Consider the following 18,069-nt stretch of genomic DNA (forward strand, 5'->3'; position numbering starts at 1 on the left):
GTGAGTTCCTAGGCTAGCCTAAAAGACATAGTGAGACCCTGCTCCAAATTTACACACACACACACACACACACACACACACACATTGTGTATATCTTAGAAGTAGAGCACTTGCCTAGCATGCATTAGGAAGTTGGGGCCTCAGAAACACGCGCACGCGCACGCACACCCCTTAGATATTGAGAACAGGCATGATGTGTATTGTGCTCACTAGTTTTTCCTTTCAGCCTATAGAATGCACAGCTCTCCCCACCCCCACCCCCGCCTCTCGCTGTCACTCTCCCTGACCTTGATGTTAGCAGTTTTCATCTATTATTTTTAACAAGGATCTTGTAAGAGTTATTCTACATACTCCTCACTTCACCTTCGACCCAGAAATTAAATTTCACTGATCTTATCACAAGGAAATATTGAGAGCCACATAGAAATAGGTACATGTGTTGGGTGCTTGTTATAATCTTAGTACAATAATAAAAACTGGAAACAACCTAAATAATTGATCATGTGGAACCTATTAAAAATTAAGTCAGCAGCTTAGGAAATGGCTCATTGGGTAAGAATGCTTCCTGAATTCAAATCCCCAGCATCTGTGTAAAAAAGGCAGGCATGGCTGCACAACGTAGGGGAAGTTAGGGTTACTGGCTGCCGGCCTAACTCTGCTTTAGTGAGAAACCCTGTCTCTAAGAAATAAAGAATGGTAGAACAGGACTCCCATCATCCTCTCTGCTCACCATGCATATACATGGGCACATGCTCCTTCCTATGTGTGTGGCCCCCAACACACACGCACACAATCAACTCTATGTTAGAAATTGCTTCTGCTTTAGCTATCAAAACCTGGCTATGGTAGAAGCCACTGTGCTAGCTGACTCTACAGAGCCCTCAGGGTCTGTGTCCCCTTTTTGTCACTCTATTGTTTTTGTTTTGTTTTTTTGGTTTTTCGAGACAGGGTTTCTCTGTGTAGTCTTGGCCATCCTGGACTCACTTTATAGACCAGGCTGGCCTCGAACTCACAGCGATCCGCCTGCCCTGCCTCCCGAGTGCTGGGATTAAAGGCGTGCGCCACCACGCTCAGCCTTTGTCATTCTATTGTTTCTGTCTTTCATACCTTGATTATTCTATGGACCAGAATGGCTACTATAATTCTAGTCAGGATGTATAAACCCCAGCCAACAGGAAGGACTATATAAGAAACTTGGACACAGGTCATTAATCAACCATCTCTCTAGAGTTCAAAGGGTGGCTCCAACACACCTGTTTACATTCTGCCAGCACGGTTACCAAAGCAGAACTCCTACTCTACCAAAGACAATAGAAATTGGCCAAAGGTTATTCCTAAACCCAGGCATTGCAATAATTAGAAGCACACTATTGGAAAAAAAAAGTACACTATAGGCAAAGGATAACTCATTTAGATTGGATTGAAAGGAGTCATGTCTGTGTGTGTGTGTGTGTGTGTACGTGTGTGTACATATATACACATAAGTATATGCTTGAATTTTTCTGATTTAATATTTTCAGTTGGGATGCCTTGCAGTCTATGCCCTATCCACGTCAGTTTTTTTGGCAGTGGTGGTAGTTGTTCTTGAGACAGTCTTACTCTTTAGCCCAGGCAATCCTGAAACTCACTATTGTAGCGAGGCTGGCCTTACACTCATGGAAATCCCCTTGTTTCCACCTCCCAAGTGTTCTGATTATAGATGTGAGACACCATGCCAGCCTTTGTTTTTATTTTCTAAGAGTTTTTCACCAGGTGTGGTGGTACACACCTTTACTTCCAGTACTTGGGAGGTAGAGGCAGGTGGATAAATATGAGTTCGAGGCCAGCCTGGTCTATAAAAGGGCATCCAAGACTACACAGAGAAACCCTGTCTCGAAAAACCAAAAGAAAGAAGAAAGTTTTGCTGTGTAGTCTTGTCTGGCCTGGAACTTGCTGTTGACCAGGCTAGCCTTAAAGTTGTAGCAAATCTTCCTGCCTCTGCCTCCCGGCTGCTAGGATTCCAAGCATGTGCCACCATGTCTAGTTTGTAAGATTTTGTTTGGTTGGTTTGGTTTGGTTTTGGGTTTTTTTTTTTTTTTTTTTTTTTTTTTTTTTTTTTGGTTTTTCGAGACAGGGTCTCTCTGTGTAGCCTTGGCCATCCTGGACTCACTTTGTAGACCAGGCTGGCCTCGAACTCACAGCGATCCGCCTGCCTCTGCCTCCCGAGTGCTGGGATTAAAGGCGTGCGCCACTACGCCCGGCTTGGTTTTGGGTTTTTAAGACAGGATTTTTCTGTGTAGCCTTGGCTGTCCTGGAACTCTCTCTGTAGACCAGACTGAACTCACAGAACTAACTCCACCTTTCTCCTCTGCCTCCCAAGTGCTGGAATTAAAGGCATGTACCACCATTGCCTGGCTAGTTTGGAAGATCTTTTCTTTGTTTTTTTGTTTGTTTTTTGAGACAGGGTTTCTCAGTGTAGCCCTGGCTGCTAGGAAATTCTCTCTGTAGACTAGGCTGGCCTCAAACTCAGAGATCTGCAGGGTCCTCCCTCATGAATGCTGGGATTGAAGGCATGAGTCACCATGCCCAGCAAGATCTGTTGTTTTGTTTGTTTGTTGTGTTGTTTTGTTTGTTTTTTTAGTTTTGCTTTTCAAGGTAGAGTTTCTGTGTGTAGTCCTAGCTCTCCTGGAACTCACTTTGTAGACCAGGCTGTCCTGGAACTCACAGAGATCCGCCTGCCTCTGCCTCCTAAATTCTGGGATTAAAAGCATATACCATCACCACTCAGCTGCAAGATCTGTTTTATAAAAGTTTCTGCCAAGAGGCCAGTATAACTGCCTTTGGCATAGCCAGATGGAAGTTATATTTCAACCAACTGGTTCTTATTAAACACTCCTTTTCTTTAAAAAAAAAAAAAAAAAAAAAAAAGAGATTTATTTGTTTATTATGTATACAATGCTCTGCCTGCACGTACACCTGCAGGCCAGAAGAGGGCATCAGATCACATTATAGATGGTTGTGAGCCATCTTGTGGTTGCTGGGGATTGAACCCACGACCTCTGAAAGAACAGTCAGTGCTCTTATCTATCAGCCATCTTTCCAGCCCTATTAAACATTCCTTAATGCCAGTGCCTTGCTCATGGAGAGGCATGGGTTCTTTTTTTTTTTTTTTTTTTTTATGGCTTTTCGAGACAGGGTTTTTCTGTGTAACAGTCCCGGCTGTCCTGGACTCACTCTGTAAACCAGGCTGGCCTCAAATTCAGAGATCTGCCTGCCTCTGCCTCCCAAGTGCTGGGATTAAAGGCGTGCACGCCATCACACCCAGCTGAGGCATGGGTTCTTACTGTTTGTTTAAATAAATTGTACTTCAACTTGAATTACACCAAGTACATGAGAAATAGCTTAATTCTTATATAGTTTCTCTTTAGGTCAAGAGACAGCCTTATTATAGGGCATAGTTGATAGATGAGGACAGGGAAGGTTCTTATACACAAGGATGGTCTGTAGTAAGGAATTTGACTTTGCATGGCTTCTGGGAAGTGATCTGTGTCATAGCTGATAGTATTGGCTTTTAACAAGACTTTGGACAATATGGTATCAGTCACATGAAGCTGAGATCAACCACAGGCAATCAAGTCAGTGGCTATGAAAACTCTGAACACCAAACCTTGGGTGAATTCTCCTGGTTGACAGTGCTCCCTGTGTGTTGGCACATATGGAAGCTGGACCAATATGTCCTGTCTGCACAGGTGCACAATGGGATCTCTGCATCTGGAAACATCTGCATGCCTAGACTGCTTTAGGCATCTCTTCCTTTGGCTGACTTTAACCTATACCTCTTTCTTCCTTCCTTCCTTCCTTCCTTCCTTCCTTCCTTCCTTTCTTTTCCTTAACCGTGCATAGAACAATTGTCAGTGATTAGTGTGTGTATTTCTGGGGAATTGTTGATGGTTTAGGGAAATTTCTGAACTTGCAGTTGGTATCAAAAAAACAAGGCAGGGCTCAGCAGTAAAGGCACTTGCTGGTAAGCATGTTGACCTACATTCAATCCCTGGGACCCACAGAGTGGAAGGAGAGATCTAATTCCTGCAGGCTGTCCTCTGATACACACACAATGGTGTGCACGTATGGCACCCCTCCAGGAGGTAAAGAAATTTACTTTTTAATAAAACGTAATCAGTGTAGGGAACTGTACCCTGGGACTTTAATTATGGCCTCAAGCCCCTTTGCAGCAGACTCCATGGAGGAAGTAGCACTTGAAGGTGGGTGTTGTGATGGAATGTGCAAGCTAGAAAAGGAAGTAGAAAAGAATGGGGAGAAATGTTAAGTGAATAAGAGACCCAAAGTGAGGCCGGCGTGATGCACGCCTTTAATCCCAGCACTTGGGAGTCTGATATCTGTGAGTTCGAGGCCAGCCTGGTCTACAAAGTGAATCTAGGACAGACAAGGTTACACAGAGAAACTCTGTCTCGGAAGAGAGAGAGAGAGAGAGAAAGAGAGAGATAGAGCACTAAAGTGGACATTCCTTTTGAAGACAGGGTCCCAGGAGCAATGGAACAAAAAGTGCTCTTTCTGATTTCATTGTCTTCGTGCTCCTTGAAAAGCTGGCCATAGCCGGGCGTGGTGGCTCACGTCTATAATCCCAGCACTCAGGAGACAGAGGCAGGTGAATCCCTGTGAGTTTGAGGCCAACCTGGTCTACAAAGCGGGTCCAGGACAGCCAAGGCTACACAGAATTTCGAGAAACTCTGTCTCAAAAAAACAAAAAAAAAGAAGAAGAAGAAAAAGAAAAGCTGGCCATGTTAGAGCTCCCTCTCACACAGACTGAATGAAAGTGCAGCCAGAATTTTAGAGAAAACATTTGCGTAAGCTGGGCCTTTCTTTTTTGTTTGTTTGTTTTTGGGATTTTGGTTTCTTTTTCTTTTCTTTTTTGGTTGTTGTTGTTTTTGAGACAGGGTTTCTCTGTGTAGCCTTGACTGTCCTAGACTCGCTTTGTAGACCGGGCTGGCCTCAAACTCACAGCGATCCGTCTGCCTCTGCCTCCCAAGTGCTGGGATTAAAGGCAGTGCCATGCCCCTGGCCGGGCAACCGTTTCTAATGAGCTCCCTTTAGCCTGGTGCCAACTAGGCACAAAAGATGGCCTGGGGGGGGGGGGAGTCAACAGATCATCAGGAGTCTCAGGAGCTCGACTGAATCCTCACAGGATGCAGGATCTCAATGGTCCAATTCTGATCATGCAGTCTCCTAAAAGTTACAGCCTAGAGGCAGCAGGTGTCACAATGGGGAAAGGCACTTGCCTCCCCCAGGTCTGATGGTCGAAGTCCAATCCCAGAGCTTCATAAGGATGGTAGGAGAGAAATAATTCTTGAAAATTGTCCTCTGAACTTCATAACCATGCTGTGGCATGCACCTCCAGGGAACAAAGCTGGATTTTGTACCCATGTTCCTTTCTCTAAGCCCAGGCTCTACTTGCTGGGCTGTCTGCCATGCTCCCTGCAGGAACACTGCAAGTGAGCTAACAGAACTGGACTCTCCATAGAAAACTGGGGGAGCTGGGTAGAGGTTGCCAGTGAGTCAGAGAAAATAATGACATCATTTAATGTCATTTTCCTGTTGAAAACCCTTGTGATTCTCCTTAGCCCAGAACTCTAAGGTCAATTATTGTTCCTCAGTATAGGAAGGTTGTGTAGGCAGCCTGCCTGGTAGGGAGCAAAGAGAGCTCTGTGCATTGTGTGTGATGAGCATGGATTCCTAGTAGTTTGGTGCTTGTGAACCTTTTTTCTTTTTTTTTTTTTTAATTTTATTTAATTTTAATTTATGTGTGTTGGTGTAAGGGTGTCAGATCTTGGAGTTACAGACAGTTGTGAGCTGCCATGTGGGTGCTGGGAATTGAACCCGGGTCCTTTGGAAGAGCAGGCAGTGCTCTCAACCACTGAGCCATCTCTCCAGCCCCTGTGAACCTTATTTCTTTAGCTGAAATCTGAGCACATGAAGAGTAAGGAGCTCCCCCACACTGATATAATTCCTGCTGGGTAGTGGTGGTTGTAGCAGCACATGCCTTTAATCCCACCACTGAGGAGGCAGAGACAGGCAGATCTTTGAGTTTGGGGTTAGCCTGGTCTAAAGAGTGAGTTCCAGGATGGCCAGGGCTACACAGAAAACCCCTATTTCAAAACAACAACAACCACAGAAGATAAGAAGGTTATTCTTACCTAAAAAGGGTTCAAGCGTGCTTCTCTCTTGCAGGGAGTTCCCCGATGACCCGGGAGTGCAGTGGGACACAGAGCTGGTGGCCAGCATCCTTCTTCAGCACATAGATGTCAACGGCATCAACCTGGTAAGGGAACGCCACTCTGAATAGGAAGCCTGGGGTCTCCATCCCGTCACACGGACTAGCCTCTGCTGCTCGCCTTGTGGCTGCCTCCCACTCCCAGCCCTGCTCCAAGCTCACTCAAAGAGGCTGTCTGCTAAACCCACTGCAGCCAGACATGCCTTTGATCTTGTGTATGACAAGGGAACAAGTTCTCAACCCTCAGGCTGAGGAAAGCACTTTCCCACCCGTGACCTGCTCCCTAACCTTTCTCTTGCCTCCTGACAATTCAAGACCCAGGGATCTGCACAAGACTTTCACTGACACAGAACTTCTTATACCGAGTCGTTCACATTTCAGGTATTATTCTCACCCTGAAGATAAACTGAAGTTTTTTGGTTTTTTTGTTTTTGTTTTTGGTGTTTAGTTTTTGGTTTTTTGATACAGGGTTTCTCTGTGTAGCCTTGGCTGTCCTGGACTTGTGTTGTGGACCAGGCTGGCCTCAGACTCACAGCGATTGATGTTAGAATTCTTATGTGATGCAGGGTCAATAGGTTCCAGAGACATACAGGAAGAGTAGGGGCGTCTCAGGATCTCACCAGAGCTTTGAGCTTGGTAAGCCCCTGGTGTATCAGTGAGCTGCATTTTCAGTTCTGAAGCTGTGATGCTTAAACCTCCATTTCATTTGTTTGTTTGTCTGAGATAGGGTCTCACTGTGCAGACCAGGCTGGCCTTGAAACTCACAGAGATCAGCCTGCCTCTGCCTCAGGAGTGCTGGGATTAAAGGGATGGCCACCATACCCAGCCAGCCTCCATTTCTTTCTCTCTCTTTTTTTCTTTTCTTTTTTTTTTGCGGGGGGGGGGGAGTGGGGGTGGGGAAGGGGGGTTTGGTTTGTTGAAACAGGGTTTCTCTGGGTAGCCTTGGCCATCCTGGACTCACTTTGTAGACCAGGCTGGCCTCGAACTCACAGTGATCTGCCTGCCTCCCGAGTGCTGGGATTAAAGGCGTCCTATTTGCTTCTCAATCAGCATATTCTATCCCTTAACAAAACTCAATCAAATGAGATGGGCTTTTAATAGTCAAAGTTTAGCTATTAGCTAGCCTATGAAGAATTACATACAATTTTGATTACTTTGAGATTTAGAAAGTAAATTTTGGCAGCTTTATTTTTATTCACCCCCTCCCCCCAGGCAGCTTTAAAATGGACTTTAATCCCAGTACTCAGAGGCAGAGGCTAGAGGATTTTTGTGTGTTTCAAGCTAGCCTGGTCTATATAGAGTTCTTGGACAGCCTGGGCTACATAGAGAGACTTAGTCAATAATAAACAAACAAGTAAATAAGTAAGACTGGATGTGGTGGCCCATGCCTTTAATCCTAGCACTCAGGTGGATCGCTATGAGTTTGAGGCCAGCCTGGTCTACAAAGTGAGTCCAGGATAGCCAAGGCTGTACAGAGAAACCCTGTCCTGGGACGGGGGTGAGGGGGGAGACAACAACAACAACAAAAAAGAAAGGCTACAGACTCCCAAGCTTTGAAATGACGAATTTCCTTACAAATAGAGCGAGTAGTATGGAGTAGTACCTCTCCAGCCTGGCCTTTCTTGATCTGGCCCTGACATCCTGAACAAGGTGAACAGGGTCCGTCCTCATTGAGAGGCTAAGTTTCCCTTAAAGCAGCTGGGGATGGTGAGGACTCTGAGCGGACTGTAGGATTATGGGCATGGCCAATGTGTCCCATTGCTTTCTTCTTCTGTCTTCAAAGAAACCGTGCCACTTTCTGCTTCTTGTCCTGGGGCCCTTCCCTCTGACCTTCCTGTGGCCCCGTTTAAGGGCCACCATGATTACACTGAGCCCACCAGCCCACTCAGAATAGCCTCTGCATCTCAAAATCTTTAGCCACATTTGCAAAGTCCCTTTGCAACTCAGGTTCCAGGGAAACAGGACCTACCCAGCAGATGTATCATCTCCACAAGCAGCTTACTCCTTCACACGAGATGGGAGCATCCAGTAACCATCCTAAGGATAACTTGTCTTCTCACTAGTCCTAAGCCTCACACTGACAAGTTGAGTCTCAGAGTGACAATCCAGGGATCTCCTGGTGCTCAGATCAAACATACATGTGTTCTTTTAATTGTAAAATCCAGTTCTGATGCTTGGCCCTAGAAAAGTTCCTGAACACAGTGCCTGACTTCAGCGGAACTTTCTAATGATGGCTTGAGACCAACGAATGGGAGGAGGGCTGTGCCCGCAGGCGGCATGGCTTCCGGCTGGGTGCTAGCCCAGTGGGTGAGCGCCTGCCTAGTGTGCACAAGTCTAGGTATGAATCCCAGCAATGCAAAAGCCAAAACTGAAAAAAGAAAAACTGCTTCTTTTTTTCCACATGTTTGTTTTTTATGGCAGGGTTTCTCTGTGTAGCCCTGACTGTCCTGGAACTCACTCTGTGGACCAGACTGGGCTTGAACTCAGAGATCTGCCTGCCTCTGCCCCCCAAGTGCTGGGATTAACGGTGTGTGCCACCACTGCCAAGCTGGAAAAATTGCGTCTTAGTTTAATAAAGGGAACATTCACCCAGTCCAGAAAGCCCTTCTCTTTGTCATCATGAGACTATCTAGGAAATGCCCTAAGTTGACACTTACGCTCTTTGGTGTTCCTGAAAAAGAGACCCAGCTCTCATGGTAGCAAGGGCCATTCCAGTGTGAAGAGAAAGAAGCACGGAGACCAAGAGTTTAAGGCCAGCCTCAGCTACATAGAGAGTTCAAGGCAAGGCTGGGGATATGAGAAAACATTATAACCACAAAAGAAACAGAGCAAGAGGGACTCTTTCTCAGCTACCCCACTTCCAGTCCTAACCCCTTCATCTGTGCCGGGACACCTTCTATCCTTGGGGACAGCCCTTCTCTTTGCCTCACCCTCTAACCAACCATCTGTAGTCCGTTTCCTTTTCTTTTCTTTTCTTTTTTTTTCTTTTTTCGAGACAGGGTTTCTCTGTGTAGCCTTAGCCATCCTGGACTCACTTTGTAGACCAGGCTGGCCTCGAACTCACAGCGATCCACCTGCCTCTGCCTCCCGAGTGCTGGGATTAAAGGCATGCGCCACCACGCCCGGCTTGTAGTCCGTTTCCTGAATCCTCCTTTTCTTTCTTTCTTTCTTTTTTTTTTTTTTTTCCCGAGACAGGGTCTCTCTGTGTAGCCTTGGCTGTCCTGGACCTGCTTTGTAGACCAGGCTGGCCTCGAACTCACAGCAACCCACTTGCCTCTGCCTCCTGAGTGCTGGGATTAAAGGCGTGTGCCACCACGCCTGGTTGAATCCTCGTTTTCTTATGTTTCCTTTAATATTCATATTGTTTTTCACACTTTAGTATCTGTGACATATGTGGTTATACATACGTGACAATATGCCTGTGGAGGGAGGGGGTCAGTTTTCTTTGCACCTTTCATCAGGCTTGGCAGCAAGCAGCTTTACCTACTAAGCAATCTCTCTGGCCCATACTATGTTTTTTGCTGTTATTATTCAAACTACAGAGCTGAGCACAGTGGTACAGGCGTATAATCCCAGCAGTTGGGAAGTGGAAGCAAACAGGAATTCAAGGTTGCATAGAGTTCTAGAGCAGCCAGAGCTATATGACAGACCCTGACTCACCCCACCCCCGGCCTGAAATCAAGCTGGCACTGGTTCTTCTTTAAACCCATCTGTGCAGAAATGAAATGTTAGAACCAAGATGGAGATACCTGTGCAAACAGAATGAGAAGCAGCCTAAGACAGGCCTCTGAGAGCTTGGCTCCAGGACACTGTAGTTGTGGTACGAGGAAAGGAACCTGGAGGATCAGGCTGCATCTACCTGAACAATTCCTATGCAGCAGCCAGCCAAGAAGATGGATGTGCTGATGAGAGGCCACATGGGACAGGTTCTCATGTGTCCCAGGCTGGCCTCAAAGTCACTGTGAATCAAGGATGACCCTCAACTTCCGACCCTCATTCCTCTGTCTCCCAGGAACTGGGACTGCATGCACACACCAGCACATACATGTATGCATTTCATGCATGCTTGCCAAATACTCCACCAACTAAGCCACATCCCCAGCCTACAACAGAGGTGTCCTGAGCCTTGAAGACATGACAGTCAGAAAAGTACTTGCCTTGCAAGCATGAGAACTTGAGTTTGATCTCAAAATGGAGAGCCCATGTTGTAAACAAACAATCAGATAAAAAGCAGACATGGTGCTGTGTGTTTATGGTCCCAGTACTGGGGAGACAAAGACAGCAGATCCCTTGGGTCCCCTGGCCTGCCAGACTAGCCTGTCAGCAAGCTCAGGCAAGTGAGAGACTGTATCTCAAAAAACAAGGTGGACAGCTCCTGGGGCACAACCCCTGAGGGTCTTCTCTGATCTCCATGGGAACACACTTGCGCCCACACGAAGATTCTGAAGACAAGTTTCTGTGGTGGGGCGAATCCTGCTCTACTGCCAGGAGCAAGAGTGAACCATAAACTCACAGCTGCACACACAACCCTGTCTGCATACAAGCAACTCAGCCGCTCAGAATTTGAAAAGTTTCAGGGTTTTGCTCTCTCCTTCCCCAGAGGAATAGTGAAGGCTACTTTGAAGCTGAGGCCGTGGAGAAGCCAGTCAACAGCTCTGAATGAGCCCTTCCTCCCCGGCTCTGTCCCTACAGGTGGTGACCTTTGATGCCGAAGGAGTCAGTGGCCACAGCAATCATATCGCTTTGTACAAGGCTGTGAGGTATGCTGCTCTGGGGGAAGTGGGAAAGGGTTTCTCTATTTGCTCAAGGGTCACCATTACTAGGACACTTCCTGCTGCCGTCTGAGCCCCAGAAAACTCATTCTTGCGTCCCCTCAGCCATTGTTGCCCTTCTGTTCACCCACCTTTTCTTTTTTAAACATGTGCTTTGCCTTTTGTGCATGTCATCCTGGTTCTCCCTTCCATGAGCATCACATGGCAGACCTGACCTGTTGGCTCCCCAGCCTTGTCTTTGTCTTTGGAAGATGCTGGAAATGATTACTCTCATATTTATTTTGTAGACAGTTCATCTTGATTCTGTAACTGTGGAATGGTGGGAGGCCACATTCTTCTCCTACCCACCCTAACCCCTCCCCCTTTTTTTGAGACAGGGTTTCTTTTTGTGTAGCCTTAGGCTGTTCTGGAATGCACTCTATATATCCAGGCTGTCCTCAAACTCACAGCAATCCACCTGCCTCTGCCTCCCAAGTGCTGGGATTAAAGGCCTGTGCCACCCCCGCCTCCTCTCTCCTGACTTCTAAAAATCAATTGCTTCCTGGCCCAACAGAGGCCATGGGTACAGCTATGTGCTGTCAGTTGCATTAGGTTTATTCATAGTCAAGAAAGACACACCACAGGTTATAGTCAAAGATGTGATATTTTTGGTGAAGATACACAGATGAGTGCATATCCCAGAAATGGATTTTTAGCCAAATTGTAATTCTGAGGAATGGGCTGCTGGAAAGCAAATCACTGGCAAGTAGGAACAGGGGGTCCACTTCATTCAAGGTCCACATAGAGCCTTATAAAGTTGTGCCCAGGATGGCTGGGCAGTGGTGGCACACACCTTTAATCCCAGCACTCGGGAGGCAGAGGCAGGTGGATTACTGTGAGTTCAAGTCCAGCCTGGTCTACAAAGCAAGTCCAGGACAGCCAAGGCTACACAGTGAAACTCTGTCTTGAAAAATGAAAATAAATAAAGATGTGCCCCAGAATTCACCAGAAAAAGTCAGATCAAGTTTACTACAAACACACACACACACACACACACACACACACACACACAAACAACAACAACAACAATCAAGAACACTGGGTGGTTGTGGCACACGCCTTTAATCCCAGCGCTTGGGAGGCAAAGGCAGGTAAATCTATGAGTTCAAGACTATGAGTGAGTTCCAGGACAGCCATGTCAACACAGAGAAACCCTGTCTTGAAAAACCAAAAATAAAATAAAATAAAGCCAAGAACATCTCAACAACAGACAGGGTAGGGCACCTGAGGGGGACTTAGCTAATTCTATCCCTACTAGTGCTGGTTGTTTTTGCGTCATCTTGACACAAGCGGGGGTCATCTGGGAAGAAGTGTCAATTAAGAAAAGGCCTCCATTACATTGGCTGTAGGCAAGTCTGTGGGCATTTTCTTGTTTGGTGGTTGATGTGGAAGGGTCCAGCCCACGGTGGGTGGTGCCCTCCAGTCAGGTGGTCCTGGGGTGTTTGAGAAAGCAGCCTGAGCAAGTCAGAAGTAGCAAGCTAGTAAGCAGCACTCCTCCATGGCTCCTGCCTCCAGGTTCCTGTTTGAGTTCCTGCCCTGACTTCCTTCAGTTGTGGACTGTGATCTGGGAGGTTTTTTTTTTTTTTTTTTTAAAGATTTATTTATTATTTATATAGTATTCTGCCCACATGTGTGCCTGCCTACCACAAGAAAGCACCAGATCTCATTACAGGTGGTTGTAAGCCACCATGTGGTTGCTGGGAACTGAACTCGGGACCTTCAGAAGAACAGACGGTGCCCTTAAACCTCTGAGCCATCTCTCCAGCCCGTGATCTAGGAGTTTTAAGATGAAATAAATTCTTATCTCCCAAAGTTGTTTTGGTCATGGTCTTTATCGAAGCAACAGAAAGTAAACGAAGACACTAACCAATTTCAAGAGATATAACTTGAGGGTAGTTATCCTCATCTCTAATGGGCAAAACTTGGGGCCAGATTGTTCCATAACCCACAAACCAACTTCTGGACTAAGCTGTGAGGGAATGAAATGCCCTCTTGTCTTCCCAGCAATAAGCAGAGGCAGGGAACCCTGTGTATTTAGATGCTGACTTGTGCAGTAGAAACCACCGGGGGCCTGTGTGCTTGGTTGGGGCATGGCCATGAGGTCTTGCCCTAAGGGTCCCTCCTGTTTACACCGAAGAGTAGGTGACTCATCCCCTCTCTAATGCTTCTCCTCTCTGTCCTTCAGGGCCCTGCACTCAGAAGGGAAGCTGCCTAAAGGTAAGGAAGGACGGTTTTTGTTTGGGGGGTTTGTTTGGTTGTTGACAAATAAACACCAGTTACTACCCCTCTAAGAAACTTACCAAGGAAATCTGCAAATATTCTCAGCCTTCCATATCTACGGATTTCTATGTATCTAGGACTTAACACTGTGGGATCAAAGTTATTCAGGGGGATGCTGGACACATGGCTCCCAGTTAAGAGCACTTACTGCTCTTGCAAAGGACGTGGGTTCAAGCCGGGCGGTGGTGCTCGCCTTTAATCCCAGCACTCGGGAGACAGAGGCAGGCGGATTGCTGTAAGTTCGAGGCCAGCCTGGTCTACAAAGTGAGTCCAGGACAACCAAGGCTATACAGAGAAACCCTGTCTCGAAAAACAAAACAAAAGACCTTGGTTTGTTTCCCAGCACCCATATTAGGCAAATTACAACAACCTATAAATCCAGTTCCAGGGATGTCAGACACCCTGAGCAGCAATGTGGTGCACATAAATTCATACAGGTGCACACACAAATAAAAGGTTTTTTAAATATGCAGGGAGAAAATAAAGGTGCCTAAACATGCAGATTCTTTTCTCCTTATTAGTCCCCAGACAATGCAATACAGTAACTATTTCCACGGCATTTACTTATATTAGAGATTATAAGTAACCTAGAGATGATTTAATGTATGCAAGAGATTATGGGCGAGTTCTGTCATTTTATGTGAGAGACTTGAGCATCCATAACTTAAGTATTTGTGACAGTAGAACAGCCCTGCCTGGGACTGAAGGACACCTACACACAAAGCAGCCCTAGGCTGCGCAGTGCTGGAAGGTGGGCCACTCTCCCTGCCTTAGGTATGCACAGCAAGTTCAGGCTGTGTCCATTGTCATGCGCTCTTTTCCACTGCTAGTACTTTGTTGGTCTGTCAAACTCCCCTCCCATCACCTACCTTTTCAGTGAGGTTGTAAGTGCCTCCCAGGTTCCTGAGACACTGATGAACTTGAAATAGTAAACACTTTCTAACCCCCGTGAAGCACAGGACCCCACTGGCCATTTGCTGCCTGATGTCCTACTGTACATCTCTGAGCAAGTTCCGGGCTATTCTGCATCACAAGGGTGGCATGAGATCAGAAAGTGACACCCAGCTGTGGGGCCTTAGGAACACAGCTGGGGTCCATTTGGCTCTCCTGACCACCTTGTGAGATGGGCAGGCACTTTATCAACTAGGAAAGTAACCGCCAGAGCACTTAAGGGACTTCCCGCTACAGTTTTTTAAAGAGATGGGGTCTCACTCTGAAGTCCAGGCTGGCCTGAAACTTGCTACACAACCCAGGGTTAGCCAGGCGTGGTGGTACATGGCTTTAATCCCAACAGAGGCAGAAGCAGGCGGATCATTGTGAGTTCGAGGCCAGCCCGGTCTACAAAGCAAGTCTAGGACAGCTAAGGCTACACAAAGAGATGCTGTCTTGAAAAACCAAACCAAACCAAGCCAAAAAAACAAAACAAAAAAAACAGGCTTGCCTCAATTTGAGATGGTCCACCTGTCTCTGCCTTCTCAGGGCTGGGAATACTGATGAGAGCCATGACACTCAGTGCCTGGTGTTGGAACAGAGCTGGAAAGATCTTTAGCCTCCAACTGAGGAGTTCCTGTCTCCACCATCTTCCCTTCGCCCTCTAGCAGCCCCCTCCTCTTGCAGGGACCCACAGTAGTGGAGAACGCCTGCCGCTTGGCACTTTGCCCATGTGGGAGACTACTGGTCAAAGAGAAACTCTGGTGCCACAAGGTACCTGGCAGCGGCAGAGCAAGTCCCCTGCCTGCCTTGAGGACCAGGAGAGGGGAGGGTACTCAGAGAAACACCTGGCTGAAAGCAGCAAAGTGATCGCCTCTCCCGCCCCTCCTGGCCCAGGCTGTTCTGTGCTTACACTCCAGTCGGTGAACGTGCTCCGGAAGTATGTCTACCTCCTGGACCTGCTCTGGTCTCTCCTCTCCCCCCACGACATCCTCTTCGTGCTCACCAGCAGAGAGGTGGCACAGGCCAAGGTAAGGACTGTATCTCCTGGACCTGCACTGTGAAGCCAGCCTCAGTTCCCTTGGCTCCTCTGAGCCCTGCTACCTGCAAAACACTCTCCACAGGGACCAGCCCTGCCCCGGGCGCTAGATTATTCCAGCTACACCTGACAGGCATACATTTCTGATGACTTGGCCTTTCTCTTGCAAAGGACCTGTGTTCAGTTCCCACACTGAGCATGCTACAACCCTCTGTAACTCCAGTTCCAGGGGATCTGTCACCCTCTTATGGCCTCCATGGGGACTGCACACAAGAGGCACACACACATGTGCTCAAGCACATAAAGAGCTGGCAGTGGGGCAGGTGACTCAGAATCATTAGAGTTGGGCTGATATACCCTGTGAGAGGGAGCAAGGGTCCATCACTGATCCTCTTTGATTTTTCCAGAAAGCCATGTCCTGCCACCACAGTCAGCTCCTCTGGTTCCGCCGCCTCTACATCCTTATCTCTAGGTACATGAGAGTCAACTCCCTACGCTTCCTCTGAAGCCTCCAAGAGTTCTCAGATCTTCAGAACGGAGGGAGAAGCAGACAGACACATTCTAGGCTGATTTACTTCCTTGACGCAGGGAGACCCCAGCCAAGCAGCCTCTGCAGACCGGAATGTGTGGACAATGGCTCACTCAAACCCAGCTTCCTCCTCAGGAAAACCGCCAAAACCAAGGACCCACCAACTCAGTAATAGCTACCCCACTGATTTACCACTTCTCACAACACATAGTTTGTGGGATACCAGAGTGTGCACCAGACATCTAGCCAAGCCTGGGCAGGTCGCCATCACCATAACTGAATGGAAATATTGCGCCATACAGACTTCTGCATTGCTTACAGAGCAGGCTGCTTTGGTCAGTCTTCTGTCTCTGTAACTGAAATACCAGAGCCAGGGCATCTCCACAGTTGACGGGTACTTAGCTCACAGTTCTGAAGGCTGTGGAGTCCCACAACAAGCAACCTCTACCTAACAGCTGCTGAGGGGCTTCTCCATGCATCTCACAGGCAAAGGCAGGCAGTCACAGGAGATAGATGAGCCAGGGTGCTCCTTTGGAACAAAGCCATGCCTACAGCAAGTGGCCCAGTCACCTCCAAAAGGTCTCACCCTAACACTGGTGCTTTGAAGACACACCAATTCCAGGGGACATGGCCAAAACATAACACAGGTTCATCACAGACAGACACACACACACACACATCTAAAGTTGGCTCAACCATAATTCCTTGGCTTTTTATTTGTGTAACCCCCATCAGAACTTTATAGTCTAGGGTGGCTGTACTTTGTCACCATGGTGGTACTGATATGTGTGTGGATGATCATGGGGGTCCTCCCTTTGAGGAGCCAAAAAACATCTGTGTTCTCTGCCTTTTGAAAGTAGGAACTGAGGGGCTGGAGAGATGGCTCAGAGGTTAAGAGCACTGACTGCTCCTCCAGAGGTCCTGAGTTCAATTCCCAGCAACTACATGGTGGCTCACAGCCATCTATAACATGATCTGATGCCCTCTTCTGGCATGCAGGTGTACATATAGCCAGAACACATCTTTTAAAAAAGAAAGAAAGTAGGGCTGGGCCCACCCCTTTAATGCCAGCACTTGGGGGCAGAGGCATGTGGATACCTGTGAATAAGCTCCAGGACTCACAAAGAAAGGCCTTATCTCAAGAAAGAGAAAGATAAAAAAAATAAAATAAAAATAAAAACATTATTCTGATAGTGAAATATTGAACCAACACAAAATAAATAAATTATGGGAAGCTGGGTGTAACGGTACATACCTTTAATCTCAGCATTCAGAAGGCAGAAGCAGGTGTATCTCTGTAAGTTCATGGCCAGCCTGGTCTACATAGTGAGTTCTAGGGTAGCCAGAGCTAAATAATGAGACCCTTTAAAAAAATTAAAAATAGGAGTAGAGATATGGCTCAGAGGTTAAGGGCACTGGCTATTCTTCCAGAAGTCCTGAATTCAATTCCCAGCAACCACATGGTGGCTCACAACCATCTATAATGAGATCTGGTGCCCTCTTCTGGTGGGCAGGCACACATACGGGCAGAATATTGCATATATAATAAATAAATCTTTAAAATAATAAAAAATAAACCTCAAATAAGATAGAACAGATTATGATAAAACTACTTTTAAATAAAACAATATGCCCTTAAGTAAAACTCTACATGACAAAATCAAGATACTGAATAATTTCCTCTCTTTCTACTTCCCAAATTCTGGAACTAAAAGCATACGCCACCACGCCTAGCCAAATGAATTTCTTTTTTTTTCTTTTTTTTTTTTGTGGTTTTTCAAGACGGGGTCTCTCTGTGTTAGCCTTGGCTGTCCTGGATTCGCTTTGTAGACCAGGCTGGCCTCAAACTCACAGTGATCCTCCTGCCTCTGCCTCCCAAGTGCTGGGATTAAAAGCATGTACCACCATGCACGGCCTTTTTTTATTTATTTATTTATTTATTTTATGTTTATGAATGCCCTATCTGCATGTACACCTGAATACCAGAAGAGGGTATTAAAGGGTATAGACGGTTGTGAGCCACCATGTGGTTGCTGGGAATTAAACTCAGGCCCTCTGGAAGAGCTGACAGTGTAATTTTCTTAACTTAGTTTGGAGAAAAAAAATATATTTCCATACCCATATGTGTAACCAGAGGCGTCCCTGTGCCTATAGCACATGACTCTGAAGATTGCTTTTGTACTGTGGTCCTGAAAAGAACAGTGCTTACACT

At 46.7% G+C, this 18,069-nt stretch overlaps 1 protein-coding gene across 2 annotated transcripts in view; it reads left to right on the forward strand.

The window, feature by feature from the left end:
* The window catches only part of Pigl (phosphatidylinositol glycan anchor biosynthesis class L), a 50,260-nt gene extending 34,133 nt beyond the window's left edge, over window positions 1-16,127 (forward strand). Inside the window, exons 3-7 of one of the 2 annotated variants that reach the window (XM_051168409.1) lie at window positions 6,226-6,316; window positions 10,961-11,028; window positions 13,265-13,296; window positions 15,187-15,320; window positions 15,736-16,127. In XM_051168409.1, coding sequence (XP_051024366.1) covers window positions 6,226-6,316; window positions 10,961-11,028; window positions 13,265-13,296; window positions 15,187-15,320; window positions 15,736-15,834 — 424 coding nt within the window. In that variant the 3' untranslated portion in view covers window positions 15,835-16,127. Of the gene's footprint in view, window positions 1-6,225; window positions 6,317-10,960; window positions 11,029-13,264; window positions 13,297-15,186; window positions 15,321-15,735 lie in introns of those variants that run through there. The other variant, XR_007833113.1, reaches the window with a different exon arrangement.
* The last annotated feature ends 1,942 nt before the right edge of the window (window positions 16,128-18,069 follow it).

Source organism: Acomys russatus, chromosome 25, assembly GCF_903995435.1.
Source record: "Acomys russatus chromosome 25, mAcoRus1.1, whole genome shotgun sequence".
NCBI classification, from domain to species: domain Eukaryota; kingdom Metazoa; phylum Chordata; class Mammalia; order Rodentia; family Muridae; genus Acomys; species Acomys russatus.